This window comes from Felis catus, chromosome A1 (assembly GCF_018350175.1).
Source record: "Felis catus isolate Fca126 chromosome A1, F.catus_Fca126_mat1.0, whole genome shotgun sequence".
Taxonomy (NCBI): Eukaryota; Metazoa; Chordata; class Mammalia; order Carnivora; family Felidae; genus Felis; species Felis catus.
Window position 1 is genome coordinate 123,566,108 of NC_058368.1, and position 15,016 is coordinate 123,581,123.

The window sequence follows — 15,016 nt, forward strand, 5'->3', positions numbered from 1 at the left end:
GTCAGCACAGAGCCCGACGCGGGGCTTGAACTTACAAACTGTGAGATCATGACCTGAGCTGAAGTCGGATGCCCAACCGACTGAGCCACCCAGGCGCCCCTCATCTTCTCCTATTGAGTCCAAGAGTTGCTGTACTAGTTTCTTAGGACAAATTACCACAAACTTGGTTGGCCAAATGTAACATATTCTCTCACAATTCTGGAGGCTTTAAGTACAAAATCAAGTTGTCACTAGGACCATGCTCCCTTTAGGTTCTAGACAAGAATCCTTTGGTAATCCTTCTGGTAATCCCAGGAATTGCTTGCCTTGTTTGCCTTTTACACATGGGGCTTCACATGGCCTTAGTCCCTGGTGTCTGTGTTCACATATCTCTCTCCTTTCTCTGGACACTAGCCACTGGATGATTCCATCTCGAGATGAAATATCCTTAACTAATTTTATCTGTAAGGATCTTATTTCCAAATAAGGTTGCATTCTGAGGTTCCAGGTAGAAATGAACTTGGGGGAGATGGGGGTGGGGGGGTGGGAATGATACTACTAAACCCATTACAGTTGTCAAGTCTGTTCCAGCCAAGAGAAACGCTATACATATCATCAGTTCTCTAACGAGTAACCATGAAGGAACACATATTATTTTCAAACCATTAGTCTCATGATCTGTTTATTCTCTTAAAAATCAGTGACGATCCCAAATACTTTTTATGCAAATTCTAACAGTGATACACATCATGTTATAAAAAGGAAAAATTTTTAAATACTCATTAATTCATTAAAAAGAACAAACCCACTATAATATAAATACTTCTTATGAAAAATACCTACATTTTCCAAACCCTCCAAAAAATGTTTTGGGTTTTTGCAAATCTCTTAATGTCTGGTTTCTCCATTCAATTTTCTGTATTATTATCATGTAGCCACTGAAAAATACCACTGTACACTCATGAGAAAATGAGTACAAATATGGCAAATAACATTTTAGATTAATGAAAACAGTTCTCATTTCATGGAGTCCCTGACAGAGAGGTTTCAAGAATTCCACAAACCACTACTATATGAGAATACTCCTAGAATCTTACAACGTCTACTTACTCTGCTGTTAATAAATCTCAAAGTAAGGATTTTTTTTTTTTTTTTTTTACTTTCGGAGAGAAACCTAAACATTAAAAGTTGCTTATTATGATTTTAAAGGTCAAAAACTTGGGTCTCTGTTGACTTAGAGTTTTCCTTTCAAGATGCTACTTAATTAGCCATTTCAAAAGCAAAAAGTTTTGGGGTGCCTGGGTGGCTCAGTTGGTTAGGCGTCCGACTTCGGCTCAGGTCATGATCTCATGGTTTGTGGGTTTGAGCCCCGCGTCGGGCTCTGTGCCAACAGTTCAGCGCCTGGAGCCTGCTTTGGATTCTGTGTCTCCCTCTCTCTCTCTCTCTGCTCCTCCCCCACTCATGCTCTGTCTCTCTCTCTCTCAAAAATAAACATTGAAAAAAAATTTAAAAGAAAAAAGTTTTTCAGAGTAACTATTTACATTTGGGCAGTCTGAATTAGAGACATCAGTGGTTCTCTGAATCTATGCTAGTTCTACAGGAAGTACCCAAGGTTACCTAGAGTATATGAAAAGATAGTGACAATTCTGGCACATTATGGTTAATTTCCTTATCTTGTAGTCTTAAACTTTAATTCTAGTAACCTTGCTCATAAACTCAAGTCAATAGTCATAAATGCGAGTACATATCAGTAGTCCTTAACCATTTCTGTGAAGTCTCATCATTTGCAGTAAACTTATTCACAAATTTTGCATACTAATTAGAGTTTCTAAGTCCCAAAAACCACTGAGGGGATGCAATTATAACCCTTTTGGGAAAGGTACAGATGGTAGAGCAGTTTATTACCAAGACTATACTGAGAAGCAATTCAAGGTTGATGTGTTACTGATGAAGGTGAAACTATAAATTCCTTTAATATTTTTTTGTGTTGAAGATTGAAATAAGCTCTCCTTTGTCTTCTCCAACCACTCTCCCTAAGACAAACAACCATATCACTTCTTAGAAGTCAGCTTATATTGTGAACTTCCAGAGGGCAAATAAAAGAAGCGCTGAGTCCCCAGAAAACCAGGGAGTGAATGCACACAGATACTGCTGCACATTCACTGGGTGCAATTAAAGGTCTCTAAAAGTGGGTATGTTTTCATTTTAATCAATAGGCCAAGGAACTAAGGCAACAATGAGATCTTGCCACAGAGAAAGTACCAATTAAATCAAGTAAGGCCCTTTCTATTTCGAATTCTTTTTCTTCTTAAAACATGTTCATATAAGAGTTTTAATGAGTGTGAACGAAAGCTTCAGAATTTGAAATGCATCTTAAACAATTTATGGAAAACTTCCCAAAATATATTTATGCTTCCTGTTATATACACAGTACCATCAAGAAAATTCAAACCTTTTTATGATGTGTTCTTATGAATATCTATAATTTAACTTGAAACCTGCAGAGCTAGTAAGAAGAATGAGCTTACTCAATTCCTCCAAAACTGCTCTAATTTTCTACTTGGTATTCCGTAGTCTCCTTTCTTGTCAGCCGCCAACTTTCAGAATGTGCATGTAACCGCCATATTCTAATGTGTTATTTAGCAAAAAGTGAAGGCACCAGAAGAAAATAGTAACTCAAACTTAGAAATTAGTAACTCTATTTTCAAATGCAATTCTAAGTCAATAGGCCATGGAACAAAGATGGGTCCCACTCTTTTGCCAAATAAAGTGTACAGGATTTAGGACAGCTACTTGAAGACATTTTTCCATAAACTGTGGTTTTCTGTTTCAGACAGAGGGAGTTATTGTAAATTTGACTGGAAATAAGGATGTTAGTGTACAGTATATCCGAGGCAAAAGTACTATTGATTTCAAATTTAGAAATGATAGTTCATAGAACACAGCACACTATCTTAAAAAATATTTATTAAAGTTGAAGCACAGAAAAAGTGATTTCCTCAAGATGACTCTGCTAAAAGAAAACCACACCAGCCAAAAAATCAATGTGTTGTTGCTAACTACTCTTTCTTTCACAACATATTCCTTTTATAACGTATTGCGTTTTGTATCACAGAGTGATTATAATGACCCACTACTGCTAATACACTCACTTTGAGTTGCTAGCGCTGGTGACAGGTGTACTGAGGCATTTTGGTTTCTTTCTGACCAACAGTACACATTCGTAAGGGGATGTGAACCAGGTAAGGGATCTAAACAGGGATAAATAAGACGCGGTCCTTGTCTTCATGGAGCTCAATTACTAGTGGAGTCATTAAGTAACTATGCAAATAAACTGCGAAAGGGAAATACAGGGTATCTAGAGAATAAATGAGGATGAAACGATACAATCTGAGCAGTCAGGGTCTGTGAGGAAGTCCATACCACCAGAGCCACCTGACTAATCCTTTAAACATGTAAATTACCTAAGGTCTCTCTTACATTTCATGCCAACACTAGCCCCTTCTCTTTCATTCTACCCATGGACTTTCTTCTTTTTTTATTTTTTTTTGTTAACATGCCAAGCTTGTTCCCATCTTAGGGCCTTTGCCCTTGTCCCCTCAGCCTCAAACATTGTCTTCAGATCTTCTAATAACTGGATGCTTCGAACCACCTCAGCATAGATGTTTCCTCAGGGAAGCCATCCCTGTTCTAAGCAAAAACAGACTCTACTATTCAATTCGTTCTTTACCAAGTCACTTTTCTGATTTTTGTCGCACTTTTTGTTTTATTTGGATGACCCTGAAAAATATTTAACATGGTTTTATGAGTTAACTCATAACATTAGTCCCCCTAGTCTCGTTTCCCTCTTAGGATTTTTACATCTCAGCTAGGCTTAAGGATTTTCACAAACGCCAGCCTTACAGTTGTTAGTCCTCTCCCTCGATCGGTTCATGTGGTATCTCCAGGGCCTAGTCTTGCCTAGAATATAGCAGCAATTCAAAAATTATCTGATGAACAAATGAAGTGAAAAAAACAGGAGTGAGAGAATACTGAGAATTGTGCCAAGAGTCATTTCATGGCAGAAGAGATATTCTCCCTCTATGTGACAGGACAATTTTCAGAAAGTAATGCTATGTACAATCCTTCAAATTTTTGAAAAGAGTTGAGGGGGAGTAGAACAATTACACTTACATTAACAACTAAAACAAGTTCAGAAATAATGTTTTTTCCTCCAAAGCAGACCTATCATGTTATATAAAAATACCCAAACAGAAAAAAAATCATGTCACAGTCTGCACAGCAGATTTATTTTCAGTGCTATATATATGAACTTAGTTATAAAATCTTTCCTACAAATTTCATAGACAACCTCTTATTTTTTCTCTCTTGACATTTGGGAAGGGCGTTATTGGATTTCACTATTTGGGATAGATGTGTTTGGGACAGATGGCATTCCGTTAAGAGAAAATGGCAAGAATACAAGGAGGCAGAAAGTCAATACCTGCACTTGGAACAATGAAAATACATTAGATTTGCTATAGGTAAATACAAGAATTAGTAACAAGGCTGGAAAAGGGGTTTTAGATGCTAGATGAATGGTTTGGACTTAATCACACAGTGCAGACGCTGTGAAAGAAACTGAGAAGTGCTATGCACAAAGCAGCATTTCTTCAATATTAATCTGATGACTGCAGGCAGGACAAACTAGAGGAAGAAAAATAAGAGGTAGGGAGACCCATTAGAAAGCTTTGTTGGTACTCCAGGAATTCATGAGTACCTAGACTGATGCATGAACAGCACAAAGTGCTGAAAAGTGAAAATGGTGTACACAGAAGATAAGTGAAGATTGTATAAAGCATGGCAAGAGATTCGATGTGAGGAAGAAAGGAAGACATTAAAAGGAATTATTAACATTGAATAAAAAGGAATATGGAAAAACAAAAACAAGGAGATCATAGAAGCTAGTGTCAGGAGAGAAGGATAGTTTAGTATGAGCCATGTTAAATTTGAGAGGCTTGCAATATAGGGTCAAAAGGTCCACGTAAATATGGAAATGGCTGACTTGAGATTAGAATAAAAACCAGGACTAGAGAGAGTGAGTGAGGAATCATCTACAAAGAAAAAGACAGAATTAGTAATGGAAGTACTCTCCTAGAAGGACTGTAGATGGAGAACTATACTGTAACAGACTAACACCTTCATTGAGGGTCACGTTTTGGGGCAGGAGGAATAGGAAGCCAAAGAATACAACAAATGATTACAGAGTTGAAAGAATTCAGAGGCATATCAGAAAAGACAAGAGAATCCAAAAGAGGCTGGTTCAGAGGAAAAGAGCCACAGAATAATAGTCAAAGAGAAATGCTATGTATTTTTATTTACAAGCATCAAAACTTGGTAGTTAAAATGTTGCAGTAAATTGTGGGGCAAAGATTTATTCACCTTGTAGGTGAAAGTTTGCTAAGTGTACACTTCTTTAGTGCCATCTTCTCTTATGGAAAGCTTACATTCCATGAGGACCTCAAAGACCCAAGCTCTTTCTTCACTCACCATCTCTGCACATGGAGTTTCTTAACTCTGCCAGGAATACTACACTATTTCCCCCATTCTTTACAGGGTAACACCTACCAGTCCTCCTGATCTCAGTTTAACAGTCACTTTCTCAAAGAGACCATCTATGACCCCTCCTCTTCTCCAGTAAAAATTAGGTTAGCTTGTTAAACCTTCTTCCTTAGTTTTTCTTTGTGGCACTTATCAGTTATAAAGCAATGCTGGTGGGATTATTTAATGCCCGTGTCTGCCATTACATCAGAAAGTTCTGAGAAAGAGGTGATTTGTCTACATTGCTCATCCCACCCCTAACATCATGAGATACAGAAGTGTTCAAAAACATGTGTTGGACGAACATTTCAGTAAAAACTATAGGCAAACAAGCTAAACAGAACAAAATAGAGGATACCTGTACATGTTTTAGAATCAGTTTTTATATAGGGGCCTGCTCATCTGTAGCCAGAATCAGCAATCTCTGAGTTATCAAACTAAATTACACAGTAAACAAAGAATGCATGACAGTGGTAAAGATTAGAAATACTTCCACAATAGGTTATACCCATATTCGGTGTTTAAGTACTGAAATTCTTATTACTGGTTCTTCCATAACACATGAAAACAGTGGTTGAAAATGATACGAAGATCAAGTACAAAAAGGGCCTGACTCTAGGAGGTTAGGAACTCCACACATTACCCTCTGCATCAACCTAGCTAATTTAGATGATGGCTCAAGACTAATTCCTGCTGAAACGGGAGCGAATGCAATTTTTATTCTGTTCTCTTAAGAAAAAGCACGGTTAAGTGGGAGGTGCCAGGCTGCAAGAGGACTACTGTCATAACTTCAGAGGCTCCCAAAGCTTACACTAACCTAGAACAAGGCCACCGCATAGAAACTAGCAGCTGCAGGTGTGGAAGACACAAATTTTGAGACCTAGGGTCGGCCCAGGTTGCGCTGGCTTCTACCGCGTAAACAGCAGCAGCTGCTCGGGGTGGAAAGCCCGGGGCCCCCGGACCGCTCGTACCTTGCTTGACTCGGGGCTCCCTGGTGCTAGCGGCAGCTGCGGGGGGCGGCCTGGCCACCGGCTTCTTGTTTTGGGCCTCCCCAGCAGCTCCGGCCTCGGCGGATTTGGCTCTGGAAGCAGACACGGCGGCCCGGACCGCCGCGGCCCCGGGCGCCTTGTGTTTCTTGTTCTTGCCTCCCATACTGCATCGATGGCAAAGAGCCCTGCTGCTCTAAGCCCCGGAACCACCGCAGCACCGTCTCCAAGTGCTCTTTACATTCCCCGGGTCCCACGCCGCCACCCTGCGTCCTTCATCCGGGCTTCTAGGGCCTGGGCGACCGCTGAATTTCAATTGGTGCGACTCACCAAGGTTCCGCCTCCTCGCCTCCCTCTAGGTGCCTACCGCATGCCGGGCATTCTCGCCGCGCTCCTTCTTTAAGTTAGCGAACTGGCCGTCTAGTCGTGGTGGGAAAGGAAAAGTCGGAAGAGAAGAAGTCAAGGAAGAATTCTGGCGGATGGGGTTGCGTGACTAGACTACTTTTGTCTCCCATGGGGTACAGCTGAGGCTTCCCTTGGCGTCATTGTCGGTACGCTCGCAGAGCATCGTGGGTAGGAGGGAGATTCGGTCTCCCAGCTCGGAAAGATGGCGGACGCTTTCGGGGATGAGCTCTTCAGCGTGTTTGAGGACGACTCGGCCACCGCACCCGGAACTAAAAACGACAGAGAGAAGGAGAAGGGGAAATGGAAGGGGCCGCCAGGGTCTGCAGAAAAGGGCGGGTAAGAAAAGTGTCAGGATGTTGTTTTTTTTTTTTTTCCTCTTTCCTCATTGCTGAGGGGAGAAAATACAATATTCTTCTGAAGAGCATGAGCAACTGTAGTGCAGACCAAGTGGCATCGGGAAGTGAAGGGTTTTGGGGAGAATGTTGAAGGCGGGGGGGGGGAGGAATGTTGGTTTGGTGAGTTGGGATTTTGGCGTTCCCCGGTGCCCGCAGACAGCGTGAGCTCCTGCCACAGTAATTCCTTAACGCCTAGGTTGCTGACTTTACGTGTGCGCCGTGGAGTCGGGAGGACAGGTGAGGTGTATCTGTTAGGTTCTGTGGCCCACGATACCTGGCACAGTCTTTAATGAAACTAATGACCAGTTGAGTAAAGGGTTAAGGAGCTTAGAAAACGTGACTTGAATTGACTTGGAACGGGCAAATCGCAACAGGAGGACTCAGGAGAGATTTAGTCTCCAAGCTGTAGCTTTTTGCCCTTAAAAAAGAACGTGTCTACTACTAAGGTTGTGAGGATTGAATGTGAATGCACCTATGTACAAGCATCTAACAGTGCTTATCCCGTAATAGATTCTCAAAAGCTGGCTATCGTTGAGTTTACTAAGAAAATTTTTAAAACGTAATGGTTCCTAAACATATGTACTAGATTGATGCATAGAACTATTGTAAAGTGTACGATATGGTTTATAGTAGAGCAAGGAAAAGCTGATATTTGGATGAAAAAGATGATTCATTCTTAACAAAATTTACTCTTAGCTAAGGGAGATACCCAATAAATAGGATTAAATTAGTCATGATTTTTCTCTCAAGGAATTTTTAGTGCTGGTAAAGAGGTAAAACTAGGTACATGTTTTAAAGGTTAGTAGGTGATTGAGATAAAATAAATTGTGTATACAGTTAAGTGCCGTACAGTTCCAAAAGCGATCTCTGTGTCATTCAGGGATTTTTTTTTTTTTTTTTTTTTTTTTTTTTGAAAGAGAGAAACAGTGCAAGCAGGGAAGGGGCAGAAAGAGAGGGAGACACAATGCAAAGCAGTCTCCAGGCCCCGAGCTGTCAGCACAGAGCCCGATGCGGGACTTGAACTCACAGACCGCGAGATCATGACCTGAGCCGAAAGTCGGCTGCTCAACCGACTGAGCTACCCAGGTGTCCTTGTCATTCAGGGATTCTTACATGCAAGAGGCTATTCTGGGGAGAGGAAATGATTTGTTACTGGCGGGCTAGAGGGAGTGTTTGTTTAGGGACAAGAGATAAAACAGAGTAAAAGTTGGTTTTATTTAGACTGTGAAGGATGTTGAATGTCAAGCATGAGAGTTTTAATTTCATTTTTAATACCACGAATTTTTCCTAACTTGGTGATTGGTTAAGTAGAGTGGTAGTTTAGGAAAATTAATGTGATAGCGGCTGTCAGAGTATGTTGAAGGAGGAAAGATAATAAAAATAAGAAAGGGAATTAGGGAAGTGTTTTAGTTTATTCATTTAGGAGATGAAAAGAACCTCAATTCAGGAGGTAGCAGAAGGAAGGAAAAGGAAAGGTGGAAAATGCTGTGAAGGAAAAAATTGATGTGTGTTAACAATGAAGCAGGTCAGAACAATGGAAAAGGAGTCAGAAGAGATTTTTAAAAAATATTTTTTTGGGGAGAGAGCAAGCAGAGGGAGGGGCGGAGAGGGGAACAGAGGATCTGAAGCAGGCTCTGCGCTGACTGGCTGACATCAGCGAACCCGATGTGGGGCTAGAACTCACAATCTCGAGATCATGACCTGAGCTGAAGTCGGGCACTCAACCGATTGAGCCACCCAGGTGCCGCAAAAGAGATTTTGAATTTGGATAACAAGAAGAAAAATATGGAAATTTACAGGAGATAGTGATTTGTAAATAAAATTAATTTGACTTGAGACCAAGGAAGTGATAATACTATATCCAAATGGAGGTATCCAGTGGGCAATTTTAATTAGGGTTTGGGCAAACCTTAGAACAGGAGGTTATGTGCACATATAGGGATGTTTGAATTGGTAGTGTTTGAGTTGGAGATCCTTTGGGCAAGTACAGTGATGCTGACGACAAAGATTAGAGGGATAGCAGAACAATCACTGTAAAATGTCTTGCAAGTGGGAATGAAACACAGTAGAAAAATAGTCTTTCTCATTGAGTTAAAAGGAGTTGGGAGAGGGTGGGGGAACATTTAAGGGAAAATGAGAAAGACAGGTTCTTTGCTTTTATTTTTTTTCCGAATAGGAGTAATTAATAGTTACTGTAGTTTGGGCAACTACAATATAATGAAGATAATACACAAGTAATTTCCCACTTTAGTAAATACTGTGCTTCAAAATTACTAAGGTAAAATTAATTCACTTTGCATTGTACTAGTGGTAAGCTGTTTCCACGAACTTCTAAAGGAAGAGTTTGTAGGATACAAAAATCATCAAATTTACATTTTAATTTTATTAGGAAATATGTGAACATTAGAGAAGGGAAACACATAAGAAAATACAGAACACTAGGGACTTAAGGGATTTTATTTACTAACAACATTCCTTTTTTTTTTTTTTTAGGTTTACTTATTTGTTTTGAGAGAGAGTGTTAGTGCACACAAGCAGGGGAGTTGGGGGGCGGGGTGCAGAGGATCCCAATCTGGCTTTGTGCTGACTGCAAAGAGCCCTATGCAGGGCTCGAACTCACAAACCATGAGATCATAACCGGAGCCCAAGTTGGGCACTTAACCATCTGAGCCACCCAGGCGTCCCCTGGATTTTCTTTCTTAGGCTGTCATTTAACTAGTTCCTGTATCCTCAAGTATTTACTGTAAATTGTCCTTATATCTAAAGCTTCACTGTCCGCTACGCCACTGTAGCTATTGCATACTTAAACTGTAGCTAGTCAGTATTGAGATAATGCTCTCAATGTAATATGAGATTTTTAAAACTTAATGTAAAAAAAAAAAAACCACAAACTGCCACATGAATCTTTATCTTGATATGTAATGAATTGATAATGTTTTCCATATATTGGATTAAATGAAATACTGTAAAACTGGTTTCTTTTTAACTCTTAATGTGGTTTTTAGAAATTTAGAATTATGTGTGTAGCTTGCATTATATATGTATATATTAGATAGCTCTGATAGAATTGATTAGATTCAGGTTCAGTTTTGGATAGGAATAATTCATAGTGGTGCCATGTACTTCCAGTTGCATTGCATCATAAGATTACATCATGAGACATGTAGTGTTATTCCACACTTTTTTTTTTTTTTTTTAAATTTTTTTTTTCAATGTTTATTTATTTTTGGGACAGAGAGAGACAGAGCATGAACGGGGGAGGGGCAGAGAGAGAGGGAGACACAGAATCGGAAACAGGCTCCAGGCTCTGAGCCATCAGCCCAGAGCCTGATGCGGGGCTCGAACTCACGGACCGCGAGATCGTGACCTGGCTGAAGTCGGACGCTTAACCGACTGCGCCACCCAGGCGCCCCTACACACTTTTTAAGATCGAGCATTGGGTTAAGATAGATCAATCTTACTCCTCTTCAACTTTTCACATGATGGGTTTAGCACGCACCTATGTTGATTGCCCAGCTCCATTATTTTGTTGGTGGTTGGCAAAATGGCAGTTTTTCTATTTTTGTCCTTTCTATGTTTATTACCTCACAGCCATCTATATAAAAAAAAAAAAAAACACTCTCATACCAGCTGTTACCTTGAAACACAGTGCATAGAATAAATAGGAAAAATGCTTGATAATTTATCAATTTTAACAGAGATCAGTTGTGTCCTAAGGAACTTCCAATGGTGACCAGCATGGGTGTATGATTATGTGTTTAGCTTCTTGATGAATGGATTTTCATGATTTGATGTGTTACACTCCTTTGCACTCATTTTTCTTTATCTTTTTTTAAGCTTTATTCGGGTATGTTTGAAGTATCCTAAATCACTGCCACAATCAAGACCCCCAAAAGTTCTGCATGCCTTTTTGTGATGCACCCCTCTCTCCAGTCCTCCTTCCAGGCAACTACTGATCTTTCTGGCACCGGTGAACAGCTTGCATTTTCTAGAATTAAATTTTAAATGAAATACTACAGTATATATTCCTTTTTGGTCTGGTTTCTCATATTCATTGCTTTGAAGATTCCTTCAGTTGTGGTGTATATCATCAGTTCCTTTTTGTTGCTGAGTGGTGTTCAGTTTTATGGATATACCATATATGTTTATACCTTTATCTTTTGACGGACATTTGAATCATTTGCGTTATTATTTTTCATAGTCCTACCAATGCTAATTCTTCGTGTTGACTCTTGTCTCCTTTTGACAAGCTTAATCAGTCTTAGATAGCTTCTCTGCTTTTTGCCAAATGATACTCTTGACTCATAGTATACATTTTCAGCCCAGACCTGGAATCTGGTGTCTCCAAAGGGTCTCTAGTTCCTTATAGTGGGAAATGTTCTTTAGGGCTTCGAGTGCTCTTGGGTACAGGATTTCATTGCTTTTAGGTCTTTACTGTGGAAAGAACTGGGGAATCATTGTTTTTAGAAAAAAATAGAGTTCATGCTGACATTTACAATACAATTAATATTATAGGGTCTTTTATTTGGCTTTTTTGGTTTTTATAGTTTTATCCTTTTTTTTTCTGAAAATGTTCATCCGTAACAATATTACATAAACTTTATTTTATGTATTCTTATAATATTTAAAAAAATAATAGTGCATAATAATACTGCAATTCAGAATAAAATATTGAATAGATTGTGGTTCTAGTTCATGGTTCTTTTTGTCCTTAGAAAAAATGTAGCACACCAACAGTGAAAATACTCTGTAATAGTTCCTTTTTGAAATGTTTATGCTACTAATTTGATACCTGTTATGTTCACTTGTTTCAACTTATTTTCCATTTTAAGGATTGCTAAAATTTTAATTTTTAAATCATGGTAAAACAGTTTATGGTTCCAAAATCAAAAGTATAAAACAGTATTCTTGATTTTATCTTTGCCTCTTCTGTCCTGTTTGCTCCCTCTCCTTGAGTTTTTGGTTTCTTTTTACTATTTCTTTTTTAATTTTTTTTTTTTTATGTTTATTTTTGAGAGAGACACAGAGAGACAGAGCATGAGCAGGGAAGGGGCAGAGCGGGAGAGGGACACAGAATCCGAAGCAGGCTCCAGGCATTGAGCTGTCAGCACAGAGCCCAACTTGGGGCTGAAACTCGCAAACCGTGAGATCATGATCTGAGCTGAAGTTGGACACTTAACTGAGCCACCCAGGCGCCCCTCTTTTTATTATTTTCTTTCTGAAAATACACATGTGCATGTCTGTCTTCACTCATTTTTATGCAAAAGGTGCCATTTAAAAACTGTTCATCTTTTTTCTCTTAACATGATGAAATACAGATACCTCTGTTAGTATATAGAACTCTTACATTGGGTTATTTTCAGTTTTTTACTGTTACAGATAGCCTTGTACATGTCTGTTTTTGAAATTTTTAAAAATTTTTTGCCATGTTATTTTGGCATAGATTCCTAGTAGAATTATGAGGTTAAAGGGTAAATGTATGTAGTTTTGCTAGGTGTTGACAAATTCTTTTCCACAGGCGATGCACCTTTGTCTTCAATGGTGTGGCAGGCCGAATGATTCATCTCCCTCTCCCCCTTAATGATGTCCTTGTCTCAATCCTGAGAATAATTGTCAGAATTAAGAAATTAACATTGATACAGTACTATTATCTAATCTATAGACTTAGTTATATTTTGCCAATTGCTTTAATATCCTTTATAAGAAAAGGGTTCTATGTTGGATTCCATGATGTGGTTGTCATGTCTAGAAATAACATACGTTCATGGGGTTTCAGTAATAAAAAAACTTACTCTTAAAGGGTAAGCTTGTTATATGTGACACTTTATTTCCATCTTTCTGTTTAACTCAGGTGTTTCAAGGGTGCAAATTCCACATGTGACATACATACCAAGCTGTAAGAAAAATAAATAATTGGGGACCTAGAACTCTAACATAACAGTCTTAAAGAATAATATAGCTCTTCTGAAGGAAGGTATTCTATAAATTTAGGGTATAGGAATTAATTTTTTTGTTTTATGGCTGTCACCAGCTGCTAGTAGGTTTTAAGTGTAGTGGTTTTGTAGATGCTTACTAAATCAGGGTTAGAGTAGTGAAATGTTAGAACTAGAGGGATCTTCAGTATCTTCCAAATGTCTTACTTTACTGAGGACCAAGGATGTTGTTGATGGCTTGTCCAAAAGAGATTCATATAAGTAGTTAGCAATAAATAGACTGGGCAAGAATGGTTACCTTTTCCACTAAATTGGGAGGAATTGGGTTTACATATTTCAAGTTTTGCTAAGCATCAAAGAAGAACCTTTGTTAGCAAAAGATTGTTCAGGCATACCTCAGATCATTACCACTATTTGATACTCTTATTTAAAAAAAACAACTTTCTTTTTCTTTTTTTTTTTTAAATTTTTTTCTCAACATTTATTTATTTTTGGGACAGAGAGAGACAGAGCATGAACGGGGGAGGGGCAGAGAGAGAGGGAGACACAGAATCGGAAACAGGCTCCAGGCTCTGAGCCATCAGCCCAGAGCCTGACGCGGGGCTCGAACTCCCGGACCGCGAGATCGTGACCTGGCTGAAGTCGGACGCTTAACCGACTGCGCCACCCAGGCGCCCCAAAAAAAACAACTTTCTAAGTAAAACATAAAAAGAGAAGTGTGAAAGTCCATAAGTTGAATTTTCATAGAATAAACACACCAATGTAACCCCCATTTGGGACAAAAACTAGAATATTTCAGATATCCTTTCCCCCGGAAAAGTGACTATCTTGATAATGTGTTAGGTTTTTTTTCTGTTTATGACTGTAATGTAAATGGAATCATTTAGAATACATTTCTTCATGTCTGGCTTTGACTCAACATTGTTCATAAAATTCATGACAGTAGCTATGTCAAGTTGAATGCAGAAGCAAATGCAGAGTCCAGATGCATACTTCTAAGCCACACATTAAAGAGATTTCCAAAAATATAAACAATGTCACTCTTCTCATTAAAGACTATTTTTGAAAATACTTATTTTTTTATCAAGTGTCATTTATGTTAAATCTAACAGTAATAATGTTAACATAATGTTAAAATAACATTGTTTCCATCTTAAAATGAATTAATAAGTAAATATTTTAATAAGAAAAAATTTTTCAATATTATTATCTAATGTGGTAAATATCAATAGGTATTACTACATAAACAAAATTCTTTGGAATTAATCATTTTTAAGACAATAAATAATTCTGAGGCCAAAAATTTGAGAGCCACTGATTTGGTATAGTCTATATTTTCCTGATGAGCACTTGTTTTCAGTTTTTTTTTTGTATGCTTATTGGCCATTTGGATATCCTCTTTTATAAAATACCTGTTGAAGTCTTCTGTTCATTTATTTTTAAATTTGTCATCTTCACTCTATTTTAGTTACATAGCTTTTGTCAGTTATATGTGGTTCAGATATCTTCTTCCACTCTTTTGTCTTGCCTTTTTACTCTCTTAATTATCTATATATATGTATATATATATACACACATATATATGTATGTATGTATATATGTGTGTATATATATACATATATATATATATCTTTTGGTCGTCATCTTACCCTTTATTAAAATAGTTTACTTTGTAGTTCTTAACTAGCTGGGCATTCCACTGCACCACTATTGATGTCATCTATGATGTCATGAGGGT

The 15,016-nt window shown here is 38.4% G+C and overlaps 2 protein-coding genes and 1 long non-coding RNA gene across 5 annotated transcripts in view; 1 reads left to right on the top strand and 2 right to left on the bottom strand.

The window, feature by feature from the left end:
* DHX29 (DExH-box helicase 29) overlaps positions 1–6,861 on the bottom strand; it is a 46,621-nt gene extending 39,760 nt beyond the window's left edge. For both annotated transcript variants that reach the window (XM_006927733.5, XM_003980963.6), the window contains exon 1: positions 6,531–6,861. In XM_006927733.5, coding sequence (XP_006927795.2) covers positions 6,531–6,711 — 181 coding nt within the window. In that variant the 5' untranslated portion in view covers positions 6,712–6,861. The remainder of the gene's footprint in view (positions 1–6,530) is intronic.
* Positions 6,862–6,918: 57 nt separating this feature from the next.
* The window catches only part of MTREX (Mtr4 exosome RNA helicase), a 107,676-nt gene continuing 99,578 nt past the window's right edge, over positions 6,919–15,016 (top strand). For both annotated transcript variants that reach the window (XM_003980964.6, XM_045060726.1), the window contains exon 1: positions 6,919–7,286. In XM_003980964.6, coding sequence (XP_003981013.2) covers positions 7,153–7,286 — 134 coding nt within the window. In that variant the 5' untranslated portion in view covers positions 6,919–7,152. The remainder of the gene's footprint in view (positions 7,287–15,016) is intronic.
* On the bottom strand, positions 12,699–14,957 carry LOC123386371. The gene is made up of 2 exons (XR_006600162.1): positions 14,691–14,957; positions 12,699–12,945 (listed from the first exon to the last, which is right to left on the bottom strand). It is a non-coding gene; the product is annotated as an uncharacterized LOC123386371 (long non-coding RNA).